This window comes from Sipha flava, unplaced genomic scaffold, assembly GCF_003268045.1.
Source record: "Sipha flava isolate LNK unplaced genomic scaffold, YSA_version1 89_pilon_pilon, whole genome shotgun sequence".
Taxonomy (NCBI): domain Eukaryota; kingdom Metazoa; phylum Arthropoda; class Insecta; order Hemiptera; family Aphididae; genus Sipha; species Sipha flava.
In genome coordinates this window covers 1,799,671-1,818,554 of record NW_020273631.1, presented here as the reverse complement: position 1 = coordinate 1,818,554, position 18,884 = coordinate 1,799,671, and the positions used below count along the sequence as shown (strand labels likewise).

General features: G+C 29.0%; 2 protein-coding genes across 2 annotated transcripts in view; both read right to left on the bottom strand.

Annotated features, from left to right (window-relative positions):
- The window catches only part of LOC112693620 (Down syndrome cell adhesion molecule-like protein Dscam2), a 113,761-nt gene that overhangs the window by 83,231 nt on the left and 11,646 nt on the right, over nt 1-18,884 (bottom strand). The gene's annotated exons all lie outside the window — the stretch shown is intronic.
- On the bottom strand, nt 16,193-17,524 carry LOC112693717 (jerky protein homolog-like). The gene is made up of 2 exons (XM_025568906.1): nt 17,221-17,524; nt 16,193-17,142 (listed from the first exon to the last, which is right to left on the bottom strand). Exons 1-2 carry the CDS (start codon nt 17,522-17,524, stop codon nt 16,193-16,195), a joined length of 1,254 nt encoding a protein of 417 aa, XP_025424691.1.

Here is an 18,884-nt window from a genome sequence, read left to right as displayed (position 1 = left end):
CTTGATATGACCGTATACCCACGTATCATCAATTTCTTATAAGCTATATGCCATGGATAAAAATAGCGTATTGGGTATACACCGTATACCCCCCTATACCCTCCAATACATCACTGCTAGTATGTATAAAATGTTAATTATATATCTTAAACTGTAATAAATAAAAATCAGATCGTGACTCTTATAATTTTACGAATATAATTTTTGAGCTTATTGCTCTGAAGTTCTCATAAAATATAATTGTTATGTCCTAAACTACTATAATCGATAGTTTTAAATGTTGATAGAATGTACTAATTACTATATAAAGGCACCTAAACTAAGAAGGGATTTTTTTTGAAAATTACATTTTTTAAGTGTCGAAACCGTTTTGGCTTATAAACTGGACATATCATTTTTTTAAATTTTAAATTACCTCGAAAATATTTGATTTTAATTATTATGTTGATATTAATGATTACCGATTTATGCACATGCTGGTATATGCTAATTAATATAGTAAATAAATAAAATAAAAATTATTAGAACATGATGATATAGATGATAATATACGTTTTTCAACTTAATTTTTTTTCACTTTGTATTGGTAATTTATCTAATTTAAGATGTGTAAAATATATCTCAGAAAAGTTAGGCTAATTCATTTAGTATATAAAATTATTTACGAATGTAAAACATGTATATATTTATTAAAAATATGAAATAACCTAGAGTATTCTATACAGAGATGATGGCCCAGTACCAAAACTAGTATAGGTGTGTTTACTTACAGCAATAATTTTTTTACACGATACTACCAAAGCTATTTGCGCTTAGATGCGTACGTTAAAACAATAAAATATGTTGGTTTCTGCCATATTTTTCGTTGGATCATACAGCAATAATACTATAATGATAATCTAGAGATTAATTAATCCCGACGAGTAAATTCATTGATGATCAATAATTTATCGTAGCCGATTTACCGAACACCATTATACGTACCCGTATGCGCATGTGTAACATGTCGAGTGTTAAGTTTAACAATGTAAGTGTCAATTCAAAAACAATAATAATAGTGTACAGAATAGAGATTACTAGTGATGCTATAACGGTTATTTGATTAACGCTTTAAATGAATCAATACGAACAATTTAATGGTAAAACGTCGATGATATTAACAGGTGGATTTTCTGTAGTGGATGACGTCAGTAGTTGGTGGCCGATCCGGAGAGTCCTTATATACGCTGTTGGATATTGAAATAATGGTAGTGTTTTTTTTTGTAAATTCGCCGCTTATTGTTATTTTTGCTTTTTCCTTATTACTATTGTTTAGTTATTTTGCAATTCGTTCGTGGTTGGTTTTACGTTAAGTTTCTACTTTTACGTAGTTCGCGATTTAGATTGTTTCACGTACATAATGTTTATTTATAATTAATTCACTATAAGGCGTTTTATAATAATCATAGGGTTATATAGTAATTACGAAGTATGTATGAAACAATACGGTGATACGAAGTACATTACGCACACGTAACATTATCTTCGATTCGTGAGACGTAGTGCGTATCATTTCACACCGCCGGATCATTAATACTACACGCGTTTCAGAGCTTTTAATCCCGTTTTATACGTTCATCACGAGGAGATACGTGCCAAGACGAGATGTCATCAAAACCACCCGATAATTCGAAACCCCCGAGGACTGACAATAGACGTCGTTGCACGGAAATTAATAACGCTACGGTGCTAACGGGGTATGTTTTTGTTGGCGGTCGTATTATTTTTTACGTTTGTTCGCTGCGCGTTCCTCTAGATCTGTGCTATTTGCCACGTACCGACACACAGTGAACATAAATGTCCGGCTGGATCGTATAGGCCCGTTGTTTTCACTTTTCGGTACGTGAAAATAAAAAAAAAAAAACGAAAATAACGGTACAACGAACACACATATTATTATGTATTTCCTCCACGAGGTCGACTGAGATTGACCAGACGAACTACGAATATGGGTAGTCTGTGGCGCCATAGCTTTTAAGAACTAGATAAATAAATACAATTTAAACGAGGGTTTTTTTATCGTAAAAAAAAAAAAACGCACGACTACTATATAATTACAAAATATAATTTTTATTTTTAAGACTATGTGGTTTTGGAATTCAATACATGTAGTACACTATTTTGCAGGGATATGTAGAATTATTAGTTATCCAACTTTAATTTAGACTTAATGCATCGATGGTAGATAAAAAAACGTATGCATTATCAATTTACTTTTCCGTTAATTTTCAAATAATATATAAGTATGCATATTTTATAAAATAATTATTATTCATTACAATTTCAATTATCATTTTCCAAAAACAAAAATTTGGTGACTTTTCGATTGAGGATGGAAATAATATCTTTCCAGCAATCACGATTTTCCGCTGACCGAATGGCACCTTCCAGAGTGTAGCCAGTGATGATATTGGCCTGATCAATCCAGCACATTGGTATTCTCCCATGACTCATATTCCCTTCAATCTTCTCTTCGATCATCAGCTTCTTCAGGCTTGATTCATTCCTTCTTATGATCTGACCAAAGAACCTTAAGATTTCCCATTTACATACAATTGCCAGTCTTATATCTACATTTAGCATGCCCAGGATTAAGGTATTGGTCCTCTTTTCGTTTTATTCTATATATTTTTTTATTCCATTCAGGAGATTCTTAACAACCGTCTGTAGGCCAATATCTTAAAAGCGTTTATGCGCTTTACATTTTCTACTTTAAGTGTCCACGTTTCAGATCCATATAACATCATTGAAAAGAAGAGTATTGGGTAACTGCAACTTTTTGTTCCTAGATATATGATTATTCCTCCAAATTGGTATTAAGCTAATATTAATATTTGGCTTTCATTTAGCTAAAACTATTAATTTCCTGACTGCTTTCCTTTTAAATAAGGCCTAACATAATCTCTCTTGATGATCCACTATTTACTTATATAAGTGAACCTAAATATATAAACGCATCTATTTTCTGGTAGCGGTTTGGTACCGTGGTGTATGGTAATACTTCAGCTCGGTCTATAACCATAATCTTGGTTTTACTCTAATTGATTCTCAGTCCATATTTGTTGCTTTTCGGTAATTGACTTATCTGCAGTTCAGACTTAATACACAATATAGTGTCATTAGCAAAACGAAAATTAATATAAATACTATTATATATTTTATATATCTAGTAGTAAAACTTACAAAGTACACTTCAGCTGAACTCTCACTAAATAGCGAAAAAATTTCGAAAACGGAAAGTGTCCGCTATTTAGAGATTTAAATTTGCATACATATATATATATATAATGTTGATAAATGACTGTAGTTCCTACTATATTAATATTACATAAAGTTAGGATGAATATTTAAAAAAATATAGATGAATAATTTTAGTATGAATATGAGATTAATTTAATTTCCAAGCGAATAGATGAATAAATTTGACCTTATTTTGTTATTTTTTTCTCTCTTTTAATATTTCGTGTTCGTTAGTCAATGTATCATAATGATTATAAGCTTTAATATGTATAAATGTATATTTTATTACATTTTATTGTATTTAATGTAACTATCGTTATTTAATGATCATAGTGATCGAACGGCTCGGTGGAATAAACCAGGTAGCTTCAATTTTTTTTTTCAAAATTGAGGTTTTTATATATTCAGATATAGAAAAATATCGGCCGTTAACTCTGTATAATAGCCAGTTAGATCCAATTATTATTTTGCTAGGTATAATGCAAAAGGAGCTCTCTGATTTTTTGTGTTCCGGACAAAAACAGAACTGCTCCGGAGCTAACAATTATTATTACTTAAATGTTATTTCATGAAATTTATCTTGTTTACAACTATAGTTATAATTTTATTACATAAGTTATGACTTATAATATGAGTGCAAGGTCTGATTAAAATTTGTTGCCGATTCTGGGCAAAAACACAGTAAAAAACCAATAACCAGTAAAAAAAAAAAAAAACAAAAATATATAACTTAGAATTTATTTTGAAGATTTAATTATATATTAACTTATGAGTATCATCGTTAATAACAACTTATTATATTCAAAATAAAAATTTTACCTTTGTATATTTTTAAACTTAAAAAAATTCTTTTTTTGTACAATTTGAAAATATGAAGCTGCCAGGTTATTCAACCTAACCATTTAATTATTATAACAAGTATACTATTATTGAAGACAATTTTTATGTATATTATTATTATTATTAATTTACGTTTTTCGTATATTCTTTATTAAACGTAATTGAAAAATCAATAATATGTATGTTATATATGGCTAGAAATTTTCAAATACAACTTTTCTCACCATTGTTAAATTAAAAAAAATATGAGATCGATATGGTCACGTATTTCTGGAACTTCTGTAATAATATTACTACACGGTTCATCGCTATACATACATACAACGAGGCACTAATATTGGGGTTCGGCGAAGAGTAATAAAATCGTTGGTCAATATATCTTCACACAATATTAATGCCGTACGATATCATTTCTACAATACCTTCTCTGAGTGATACGATATATAAAGGTAGTATTGTCTTAAACTATTTTGAGTGATCACCGAACGTTTAAATGAATTACAACTGCAACATCTGACTACTCTGATAAATAATTAGCGGTCTTTGGGGATTTACATTTATTACTCGTCGAAAAAAAAAATTCAAATTCTAAAAATTACCTATTTATTTGAAAAACATTTATGTATGTCGAGAATAATCATTGAGAAATGTTGATAGTAAAAATAATTACATTATTACATTATTATAAAACGGTTTTTTCGTGATCCATTACAAATGAAAACTAGAAAATATTAAAAATACTCATTAGTATCAGTAACGATTTTAGTTTGGTTATAATATTGAATAACAATGTTTACAATTTTCAAATATTTATAATCCAACATAGTATATGGTAATGGATTTGGAAAAATAACGTTGTACTATAACTGTTATTTTGTATTTGATGTGTGATCGATAAAATATTTTCTAGAAGTGATAAAATATAAATCTTTAATAATAATAATGTTAATTCAAAAACATTTTCATAAAAACCAATTGCTCTGCAAACAGTTTTTATGTAACTGATTAGTTTATAATATTAACCATAATTTATTTCATTATTGCTTACAATACTGTTGAAATAATTGATTTCTTATATTTTTATTAATTTTAACAAAAAACCTACACTCTTATTTCAAAAAAATGAATACAAAAATTCAATAAAGTGTAAACTTTCGTTAGAAGTTAAAATTTAAAAGACAGTTTTGTTTTTTTAACACTGACTATATTTTGTACAAAAATACAACCATAAGTTAATAAAATTTTTTTTATTTAAGCTTTTTTTTTTTTTTTTTGTAAAACATAAACCTATCGTTTTTACTTTAGCGATCAATATAATTTACAATTAATGGTCAGTTATACTAATAACGTCTAGACGAATATTTTTTAAAATCCTTGTTGTCATTAAAGTGAAGTTCAGAGTTGTAAAATTATAGTATAAATATTCAGAAAGTATTATAATTCAAAAAAACAAACGTAATCGTATTCAAATAATGTTTCCCCTTGTAAAATATTCATGTTTCATGGTTTCAATGAAATATTTTATTTTATTATTTTTATCTAACCATACAGTATTGGAATTGTAAAAATGTACTACAATCAATTGAAAAAAATAAAATAAATTCAATGTCAGTTAATAAAAAATTTATATGAATAATATGTAATTCGTTATAACACTTAAATCCACATAAGTTTTAAAATATGATTTTTATGGATAATTTTTAATTTTTTTTATAAATATTATGAAAATGTCCATCCAATATAAAAATAGGCATAAAATCACTTCTAGTTTTCTCTTTGGGAAAAAGAAAATTTGATTCCTTTCCATACCGATTTCAATCATTTTTCGTTGTATATTAATATAAAATATTGCTTGATATATGATTAGATATGAAAATATTTATATTTTTTTATTTAATCTTACCGAATAAAGCGATAATCAAGGTATTTTCATAAAGAACAATAATGTTGCTCTCTGAACAAGTCAGTGTAGTGATTTACGATCTTAATAGTGTAATTAATTAAATCTACCAATAAACGAAAAAATAAACACAGAAATATTATAAGAGTCTGTGCAGTATAAGGTACTGTACGAGGTATCGTCTCGATCAATAGGACGGATATACCATAACACATATAATTGTTAGTCATATATCATTATGAATGCTCGTATGTATGCATTTGAAATACTAACAACTTATTGTCACGTCAAAAAAAAAAAAAGATTCTATGCAAGATTCTAAGCATCGGAATTGCATGCGTAATTAATATTATTTTATCTTAGTAGAATTAAGTCAATATTATTATTATTATTTTTAGCAAACAAGTATAATAATTTATATCATCTTTCCCCCTCATTCAAAAATGTTAAGCAGTTCCGTCACTGATAACTCTTAAATAACAATGCATTGGGGTTGATCCCTCACCGTTGCTTTTAACCACTCATAATTACACCCTTGATGAGATTCAGTATTGGACGGTACCATGCACGTGCAGCTAAAAACTGTTATTATAATCATTAAACACTTCAATGATCGGGTTTTTTTTACATATTTACTGATAATAAACATTATATTACTGTGAAAGAATTCATAGAATGTTAAAAATCGCAGAAACATGTGTGATCATAAATTTTATTAGATAAAAATTAACAAGGAAAACGGACGGTAAACTGTAAATTTACAAATACAAAAACTTATATATTTGTATTATACATTAATTAGAGTTTTAATGTTATATATTCAAAATATAAAAACTACAAAGTATGTAAAAATAATTAATTATAAAGTATAAGATTCAGTAAGCGTAAAATAATCTGTTATCACTAGGGATCAACGAAAAATATATGTTTTCCACACAATTAAAAAACGGATTGTTTTTATATCTGTGAAGTTTTTACTAAAATTGTAAAAAAAATTTTTATTTTTTATAACTTTTGAAAATATGTTTGGTCCAAGATACATACGGAAATGGAATATTATATTTATAAGATATAGTATTTCATATGAGAATTGAGAAAAATACAATGAGTGAATTTTTTTTTTTTTTTTACACGCGGATACGAATTCGAGTTACTTTCAATAAGTGTTCAATCGAGTCGTAGTTTTAAAACGGAGGCCTTACTACAGCGAATTATTTTGCTGAATGCTATACTTGAAATACCACGTGGTATTAATGGTACCAGAAAAGATTATCGGAATTAAGTATTCGCGATGACCGTCCAACAAAATTGTCTTGGTAATTTTGATAATGGATTTCGGAAGATTCCAAGACTCGTGGGAATCATGCACGTGCTATTTCTACAGTCCATTCGGTTGTCAAAGTCACTCAACTGCGCAGTCATTCCGTTTCTCTTCCGAATAAACAATATAGGTATTTTAAAATAAATACAATGTAGGTGATCAGTATTGTTACACCACCTAATATTGCACCAATCGTTCGGATATGAAAATAATTACTACACAAAATGTGAGTAAAAATACATGTAATACACTTTTTTTATAATAATAATATGTATGCGAGTAATCTCGGTACACGCGAGTAATGTTTTGGAAAAACCAAAACCTTTGATTTTTCGAATGATCAAAGTGCTATAATAGTGGTGTTCTGTATGCATGTAGATTTACGTTTAATAATTATTTAATTCTCGTAACTTGATGATTGGTTTGATGAAATAAGCATGTACAGTTGCAAGAGCACCAGATATATTTCGACCAGGACGATGGTATGCAAATTTTCAGACCTCCACAGCTATAAGTGACTGAGGAGGGGGACGGGTAAGCAATACTAGCACGAGAACAACATTTTTAAGAATTGTCTGTGTATAAATTATTCTCTTCGTAATTGATCCCATTGAAAAAAAGAGTTTGGTGGACTTCACTCCTATGAAAGCCCAGATCGGCACGCTATTGTGTAGTTATTAGCCGCGTAAACTTTGATGATCTAAACGAATTCATGTCAACACAATACCCGTAAATCGTTTTACGACTGAATGAAGTAGAAAACTTGCGAGTGGATTCCGTGGTAAAATCAATGACCTGATCATATCGCACCACTGACGTACGTCCGTCGGCGTGCGTTTTCCGTACGAGGTTCGATGTTTCAACAAACGATGCGAGTTACGAATCGTCACGCGGCGCTTCAAAAACCCGAAGGAAAAAATCCCACTTAATCTTAACGATTTCGATGGTAAGAAATAAATACACCTTAAACCTCAGGTGGCAATCTTGCATCTTGCATCGAACTATTAAGGGCCACGTTAAAATAAAGTTTGACAAGCACCAATTTTTGCAATACGACGGACTGCGACTGTGACACTTCGCACAAGAGTACGCGAAGCCTTTGGTCGTACCACGTGGATAAAACAATATACGATCAACGATACCGCAATATCACCATATCAGTGAACGGAACCGATTCGGTCGAATCGGGAAACGTTAACCGTCGAGGGGATCGCGTTGAGAAAACGAGCATCGAAAATCATGGACAGCAAATAATCCGATTGGATTACGCAGTTGGTACAGCGTTGTCGACACGAGATCATGTTTACGGTTTGCGCGTTTCCGTTTGTCTCGTCAAATTGATTTCAACTCTGGGCACCACATGGGCGGCAGTGCCGTTTGTGGGGGAGAACTCACGCGCGCACAAACAAATACCCGGGCAAACGACGTGTGTTGGAAGGGTTATCTTACCGGAGAGGACAGTGCAATTACGGAAATTAATTAAAGAGGAGTACACCCCGTCGTCGGCGATGATAAACCACCCGCCAAATAATACGCGTCCACAACGATAGTAACAGTTGTAACGCAACGACCTTTTGCGCCGAATAATTATTTCAGATTCGATCGCACGTTAATTGCTGTTGTTAACCACCCGCGTTCCGTGAATTTTTTTTTTTTATAACACTTACGATTTCACCGAGTACACGCGCACACACAATTGTATTACACAAGCGTTAGAAATCTCGTCGGGTCACGATCTTCTTTAGCCGCCCCGCCACAATCGATTTCGACGCCGTCACCTCTTCGCATTAACCCTATATTTTAATCGGACCGCTATTCCTGTACAGATAGAGAAAAATAAACAGCTTTGATGCTATCCATTGAGAAAATAATCGACGCGATATTCTCCATCTCCATGTTGTCCATTTATTATGCATCACGTAATACTCCAAGATGATAGTCATCCCGTTAGCGACACGTCTTCAATACATAAATTGTAGTTTACAAAATGGTACAAGTTTTTTTTTTTTAACGTTATAGTTTATAAACAAATAATTTTCTGTTATAAGTTATTTTTTATTCCGTTCAACAATCAATAACAAATAAATTTACCATGAATATAACTTACGTTATATGGCAAAGTAATTGTGGAGATATGCATTCTTTGTTTGATAAAATAAAATGTCATTATTGTGTCGTATTTCATAATTTTAATACCAATAACTATAATAAATAATAATTTTATTGGGATTACATATTCCTAAATTTTTACTATTTCATAAACATCTAAAATTTCATGAATTAACTAATTAATAATTGTTTAAAATAAACAATAACCATTAAACTCTAAGATAAAAGTTGTCACGTAGAAAATCATGTACATTTTTTATCAACAAAATATCAAGTATCAAAAAGGTATATCAAAGGATGTAATAAGTATCTAACCAATACTTGCATAGTTATAATGAATATATTATTGACAGTCGGGTCACGTCATCTTGAAACCTTGATGCCCTTTCGACGATTTGAAATTCTCGATAGCTTAAGTTGAAATTTAATTTCCTTTAAATGTATTTTATTAATGATTTATCTAGATAATTTGAATATTCGATAACTTGAACTTTTTTCTCCTTCAGATTCGAGTTATCGTAACTGGATCATATAATAGTAGACATAAAACTTTTAAGATGAAATTGTTCTCAACTGCAACTAAAAAAAAATTTAATTTTTAAAAAGTATACGAGTATTATCGTTATCAATAAATTTGGTATATTTTTTTATTTGATTTTTTTAACTTTCTTTAAATATTTTTTATTTATTTATTTAAATGATATTATTTTTAGCAAAATAGAATAGTAATAACCTTATATTATTCATACATTTTCAATAATAATGTTCACAATAACTATTTCAGATTTATATCTACTTCTTGTAGAGAATATAAAAAAATAAATAATGTAAAACGATCTATTGTCTGTTAAAAATATTTTATTTAATAGTTATTTGTCTTAAAACAACAGTTAAATAACTGGTAAAAGTAGTTTAAATGTTGAAGAATTTGAGGTGTATAATTTATTTTGTACAAATACGTATATGTTGAAAATAAAATGCACTTTTACAACAAAAAAAAGAAAAGAAAGAAAATTGAAACTAAGTTACATTTTACAAACAGTATAATATGAATCACTGAATGCAAGAAGGGCATATGTCCATAATTTTCATAAAATTACATTTTTACAGATTTTTGTTTAGATTCAACAATTACACCGTTCTGTGCAAACGAGACACATGTCCAGTTTACAGGTTTGTTATAAAATGATCATGATATTTTGTGTTAAATGCAAAAACGGCGTATGTCCTAGACATGTGGCCTTATTTTTTCTCTCCTGAAAAATTATAAAATGTGGACATGTCCCCTTCTTGCATTTAGTGATTCATATGTAGAAACAACTTAAACCTTTACATTATCTAAATAAACAAATAATCACTTTCTATAATTTTATCAAATTTTTTTTTTTTTTAATAAAGGTGAAAACATTTATTGTTGTAGTAGATAAAAGATATTCAATAAGCATTTTATTTTTAAAAATTATAAATGTTGATACAATTTAATTTTTATTATAAAAATTATAGAAACAGAAACTACAAGCATTAATATTTTTTATCGGAGCATCAGAGTTGAGTCCCGAGTACTAGGGGCTAATCGCAGGTAGTGTACTAGTTTGGTTCCAGATTTTTATAGGTACTACACTAGTTGAGTTCTGAATTATTTTAGGTATTACACTAGTTCCTGAATATTTTTTGTTAAATACTACATTATACTAATATTTTCCTTCACATTTTAACAGACTTAGGACTGTCTATGATGTATTTAAATCACAGGTATGGTTAAAAATGTATTTTATAGTTCTTTTTTGTTTTTTAGTTTCTTTTCCATTACCTAAAATATAAATTATTAAGATCAGAATTGTGTTGGTAAAAATATTAAAAATTTTAAAATCATTATATTATATAAATAAAAATTAATTGCAAAGAAACTAAAAAACAATAGAAAAGCTATAAAAAATATTTTTAACCATACCTGTGGTCTAAATAGATCATAAATAGTCCTTAGTCTGTTAAAATAGGAAGGAAAATTTTAGTATAATATACTTATCAAAAAATTTCAGGAAGTAGTACCTATAAAAATCCGGGATCTAACAAGTGTAATACCTATAAAAATCCAGGACTCAACTAGTGTAGTACCTAAAATAATTCGGAACTTAACTAGTATAGTTATTTTAAATTCGGGACCCAATTCGGATGCAGCCTTTTTTATTACTCGTATTGTTCACATTGATCCCCATGTGTTTTGTGTCTAATGGTGGTGGTCCCCCACCCGGATAACGAAACCACCGGTGATCGAGTTTTGAACAGGCGATACTGAAATTAAGTAGAACCACGCTCTACCTACCACTCGGCCCCAATAATTATTTGAATACAATTTATTTTCAATTTAAACATATCGTTTCACCAAAACGGTCCCAAAATAGTACGTCTAAATGTAATAATCAAAGTAGAATATTTGTATTTCAATTTTGAAACTACTGATATTAATTCGATGAGCTATCATTGAACTATGTAAATATAACATGAATCATAATAATATTGAAAGAGAACAATGTTGTATTATTTTGTTATAAAACATGTAAATACGCATAAAATAGAATATTGTGGTATTTTATTGTATTTAATATAGTTTTTTGTACAGTAACAATAATCAATGGATACGTCACAAAAAAGGTAATTTATATATATATTAAAAAAATTCAATATATTTGGCGCATGGTGTGTATAATATGCAAAGTGAGTGAAACAATCATAAAGAGTAATTTATAATTATCATAATTATTATCACGTCATGTGAACTGTATCATATTTTGAACGTATCGACATATCGACGAAACAGACGAGTATTTCAATTATTATTCGAGACCTTTAATTGAAAACCTATTTGAACGCACAAATATTAGTGGAATAATATTAGGCTTTATTCGATTTGGAAAAATAAAAAAAAATGTTATACTATGGGCGTACGAACAAACAAATGCAATGAATATATCTATTCTGTAATAATTAGAAACTAAAAATCACATAAACTAAAAATGATTAAAACAGTTTTCCAATGAACAGTCAAAGTTATTAAAATAAGCAACAAATACCTATAAATGAAAAAATATTTAAATTGGATTATCTAGACACGTCGAAGTACCACTGGTCTCTTCGCTCAAAACTTCTTCAACGTCCATAAAAATAAACATTATCATTTGCGCTTATTGTAACATTGCTTATAGATTATTTAATAAAAATAATAATAATAATAATAAAAGAAATTAGGTTATTGGTCAAAATAAAAATATATAATCGTAATACATTTTAATTGATTTTATTTTTATTAATATTTAGTATTTAAAATATTTTTATTTTAAATCGTGTTGAAATACACACCGTTATACAATATAACTATTGCATATACAGCAAAGCATAGAAAATAAGTACTATCGGAGTATTATCTTACTACAGATTACTAAAGAAAATCAACATATATGAAAAAGAAAATATATTCCACAACTGCACAAAAATCCGTGATAAATTTTCTGTACACTAATGAGATTTATATAGATATTTTAAAAAACTAGTTCAGTACTAAAATTGTTTGTGAAAATGTGAATAATTTCATAGGTAGTGAATATCTGTAAATTATGATAAAATATTATGCATATTATTCAAAACTAAATTTACATATCAAATAATCATAATTGCATATAAAAAATATATTATATACGTGTATTGGTTCTTATTTGTATTAATGTTAGCAGTTAGGCAACACTTCATGTTTTGTGCCGATGTATTTTTTCGACGATTTAATCTAGTCACCGTAACTTATAGAAAATTTATAATTTTCTGAGGTTTAGATTTATGATGAACCAAATGTTACATTTATGAATATAAATCACTTTGTGTTATATAATATTGCGATTTATAATTGCGCGTTACTCGCAATAATGTTATGAATTTCAGAATTTAAATGAGGTGTAACATTTGATAAAACCGGTGTTAAAACGTAGAATGAGTGTCGGATATTAAAAAAAAAAAAAAAAAAAAAAACTCCGCCGGATGATTCAACTCTTTCAGATAATCTTTATTAATTACTTCACTATTTTACTTGTCATAGCGGTGTTAGTCCATCAATTAATATACTTCGTAAACCGATCATAACAATGTCGTCAAATTCATTTTATCATTTTATCATCAAATCGATTAAAATTATGTGAGTTTAATATTATTAATTTATATAAGTGTCCTCAAAGCTTTGGAAATCAAGTCCAAAAACTTTAAAATATTTAGTTCCAAAAAAAAAAAAAACACCCTAATACTTATAATTTAATTGTTGAATTATAACAAATTTATTTTAGAAATCAAAATATATATTCGATTGAAGAATTATGATAATTATTATCATAAAAATATTTAGATTAATTATTAGTTTGTTGAAAATGCTTAATACACACTAACATATGTACACTTTACGATAGATTTTAAGTCTATTGGATTCAATACCCGATAAATATCTTAGGCCGCAAATTGAAAAAATCTCTTTTATTATTATTTCTATTAATATTAATAAGTATTCTTTGTTTCTACGCGAAATTAATGATTTGCAGTATTTCTATTCCTGTGTAAGCCCCGTTTATGGAAGTATTGAGATGTATTTTGTATATATCCGTTTTTGTTTTTGTTATATTACGTTGTTTTATTAATATGACGTGAACTGAAACGAGTAAAATTGATCTATCAGTGCCCGGTAGGCATATAAAGTACTATAATTTTCGTAAAATATATATAATGTACCATTCATGAATTCTCATATTATACAATGATACAAGTGACATCGTTATATTTGTGTTGCTTAAATATTAAACGTGAGTATTATTTTATCTTTAATGTATTTTTAATACGTGCGTTAGATAAATATGAGTATATCGTACACAGCGCACATTTACGTTGTTAAACTATTATCTACGACGATTGTATTTCAATATAAAATCGTTTTTCTCAGAATGTATAGATACGTCATCTTATTGTTAAAAACGTGAATGCGGTCAATAGACGTCGCTGTAATTGTTTGCAATCAACTTGATAAGAACAGATTTTCAACAATATAGAAACGATAATATATCAAGTGGAACGCAAAACTATTGCAGTAACAACTAGTAGCTACATCTACAGGAATACTATCGATTTTAAGAAAAACATGGCTTATATAAGTACACGTGGATAATAATAAATAATTTAGTATTACAATTCAGTCTAAAATATTTGGGGGATTTATAATGGCCAGTATATTTTTTTAACATGAAGGTATTGTATATACGTTACGGCTAGTGCCCGAAGTATGGCTAAACATAAGATTAACCGGCTAATCACAAGTATAACTAATGCTATTGGGTGATGTCAAACTTTCGGGTTGTAGCCACTAATACAAATCGATAATCTAAGCACAAGCTGATAAAATTAACATTCGCTAACCAATCGCTTTCGGCCAAAAAATAAAATTAAAAAAAAATAATTTTTTGAATTTTTAAATGTTTAAATATGTTTATAAATTTAAAAATTTGTAATTTTTTAAAATTTTAAATAAATAAATTTTAGCCATAAAATTAAAACTGACTTTAAATTTGTATTAAATATATTGGGTAATTACACGGAGGTGAACCATGCATGTGGTAAGTAAAATACTTGCAATAATATCAATTCTACATTGTACATTAATATTATTCCCAATTGTGTGTATTTTGATATTATTTTAAAATGTATACTGAATGCAATATTCATATGTATTCAGTTGAATTCAATTGTGATCGTTCGTAATCATGTAATAGCGAGTCAAATTTGATTAAAGCAGTTAAGATATTAGCTTTTAGTACTAAATATATTATTAAAATGACTAAACATTTTATTGTATTGATTTATTATCGAACAAGTTTAAAATTATGATACACACATTTACAACAATCGTAATATTATACTCCGGCTATTATCGTATGTTGAAGAATCACTATCTATAATATTAAAATGTATAACGTGCAATTAGCTGTAGCCTCCCTAGCCTAAGCTAAGTCTCCTGTAGCCTCCCCCAAATTTAGTTCTAGTTGATTCACTGGCTTAAATACCAAATAAATATCAATGATCACTTCACTGATATACTTTACAATTAATGTATATTAAAAATATATTAATAATTTGTATATTTGATAGTAGACAATAAATTATTAAAATTATAACAGTTTATTAAATGTACATTTAGCAATTAATTTCTTGAAAATTTCATTTGAATCAATTGTATTCATTAAATCTTTATCTGCATTCATCAACATAAAACTATCCCAAATGATTTGGCCCAATGTACAGTAGAGCCTCGATAGTCCGGACGAATTCAGACCGAGCATCGTCTGGATTACCGATTTTTCCGGATTACCGGAGGTTTCTCAAGATTACCTACTCAAATGACTAAGATTTTATTTTTAATTTCACCATATTTATATTTATTGCATTTTAAATTATACGAATAATAAACAACTTAAATTAAAACTAAACTAATGAATTACAAAAAAAAAAAAAATGTTTATAATATGTAGAATTTAAGTATAATAATCGGTAATTTTTTTCTGAATAGTACTTTTAATTTTCATTTCAAAAGCGAGTTCTCTTAATCGACGTACCAACAAAATATCAGTGCTATCCATGTTCTCATCTTCCGCCCATTGCAATACAGTATTCAGTGCATTCACAGCTTCTGAAGGAGAAACTTTACTTGTACTAATTGAGCCACTTTAATCCTCGTCGTCAATATCATCCTCTTTTGCTGCAATTTGTAGAATTTGATCATCAGTTAAGATTTCATGATTCGCTAAATCTTCGTCTGCGCCACGGTAAGCCCATTCCTGTGCTTGAGAATCAGACATTTTATTCGTACATGTTTTCTGTATCTGGTTTATGAGTGTAGAAAGTTGAATGTCATTAATTTCAACAACTTCGTTGATTTTATTTTCTGTTTGGAAAGGAAGCAAGTGTTTCCACGATTTCTTTATGAGCATTGGCGGGACCAATTTCCAACAATTTGCAAGACTAAAAACTGCGTCTTTTAAATTTATGGCCTTTAGAGCATCAATAAGGTTTTCACCATGCACCGGATAAGCAAGAACATTGACTAAGAGAGACTTACGATAGTTTAATTTAATATTCTGAATTACATTTTGATCCATCGGTTGAATAAGCGCTGTAGTATTAGGGGGTAAAAACATTGCAAAAATGTTGCCATCATCACTACGTAATTCTTCTGCTGATGGATGTCCAGGGCAATTATCCAACAATAATAAAGCTTTTGGAGGTAAATTTACATTTAAAAGGTGCTCACGAACTACAGGAACAAATTGTTTTTGAAACCAGTCTAAAAATAAAACACGAGTGGCACAAGCATTTTTTTGTCCACGATAGTATACAGGAAGGTTAACTGATTTAAACGCACGTGGTTTTTGTGCAGTCCCAATGACGAGTAAAGGCAATTTATGTGTTCCACTTGCATTAGCACAAGGCATGAATGTTATTCTAGCTTTAATCATTTTTCTTCCAGGGGCGTTTTTCTCATGACTTGATGTCAATGTATGCTCTGGTAACATTCCCCAGAATAAACCGGATTCATCAGCGTTATAAATTTGTTCTAGGTCCAAATTTTTTTCATTTATGACTCGCTGCAACTCATTTCGAAATGGTTCGATTGATGCTTCGTCACATGAAAGTTTCTCACCCGTTATTTAAAGGTGCCTAATACCATGACGATGTTTAAAATTGTCTAGCCAACCTCTACTAGCAGTGAAACCATCTTCCTGCTTTGTTATTTCACGGTGAAATAAACGTGCTTTTTCGCAAATTATTTCACCACTTATCGAAATATGTCGTCTCCGCTGTTGCATAAACCATATAAATAAAGCATTTTCGAGAACAAGATTTTCCGGTTCTTTTAAAGTTTTACGTGTGCCTGGACCACGTTCAGTTGTGCTGACAAACTTCATAATTTTTTCTTTATTTTTTTTTATGTCACCAACAGTCGATTTACCTATTCCGTACTTCTCAGCAATCATACCATAGTTCTGGCCATTTTCCATTAGCTTAATTATTTCAATTTTTTGATCTTAAGTGAAAGTTACGTGTTTACGAAGAGCCATTGTACAAACAAGAATAATAACCACTCGACAAGAAAGAAGTAAACGAACTGACCATCGGGCATCGATTTATTACCTACATATGTACATATTAATCTTTACTAGGAACAGTAGGTAATAAAAATGATGAAATTGTATTTGTCGATAACAATATCTTATGCATAGATTAATTGGGTTCCGGGAATTCTCGTAAAATCTATTTACGAACAAACGGAATTTTGCCGTCCGGATTACCGCGTTCGCCGGATTATCGGGGGTCCGGACTATCGAGGCTCTACTGTATTTCTTAAGTAGTTTTTAACTTTAAAAAAACTCCTATCACACGCTACTTGTGTTACAGATAATGTTAAAATTAGTTTTTAAGCAATGAAAATACTGGGATATGCATTTGTGTATACGATGTACTGCATCAGCACATCTAAGTAACAAAGTACACTATATTTTACATTATTATTTGGGCTATGGCTGCTTTATACTAAGCCTGCATCATCAATCATCACTTGAATATTCTAAGAAAATAAAATTGAAATCATATTATAAATATTACATTACATATTACATTAAATACATTATACAATTTAGAAATATTAGTTATTTTTGTTATTAGCATATTATCATCGTAGTCTTTTAGTTCTTTAATCAATAGGTTTTTTTTATTTATTTCCATTTTGATATTGAGTCAGTGTATTCATTTCAGAAGTCTACATACACATCAATAACAACATTTTGTGGAAGTATTATATCTGGTTTGAAATTATTAGGGTCAAGACATGCAAAATCTGTACACAAACTATCCATGTTTTTCGAATCATGAAGAAATATTCTAAATATCAATATGCCGGTACTAGTATTATAGAATAACATTTTTTTCTTCTAATATTCCAGGATTAGGGCCTCTGAGTTTAAATATAGGTGAAGATCTACGAGAAAACTCCGATTTTCTGGTAGGTCTATCCGCCCATGAATATATATATTAATTTTTGGCGTTTTTTTATAATTGTTCGCGGCTATTAAGAAAATTGTTGGAATATTTCTAATTATAATTAGGTTTCTGGGCCCTCACACGAGAGTCTCAGTATTATTGTTTCTGAGACATAAAATAAAATAAATACATTTTTAAAATTGTCGTATTAAAGTATCAACTAGACATATTCCATGAAAATCTGACGATCATCATGATCGGAGCAATTCTTCTTGTAGGAATCATATATAGACATAAAGAAAAACATACATCATAGTAAAATCAATAGGTTTGTCTTTTATCTCAGAAACTAAATAAAAATATTTTATCACGCCTAAATTA

Coding starts and splice junctions, on each gene's coding strand:
- LOC112693717 (XM_025568906.1), bottom strand. CDS start 17,524: ATGGAAAATGGCCAGAACTATGGTATGATTGCTGAGAAGTACGGAATA. Junction 17,143..17,220: donor TGGTTTCACTGCTAGTAGAG/GTTGGCTAGACA, acceptor CATGTGACGAAG/CATCAATCGAACCATTTCGA.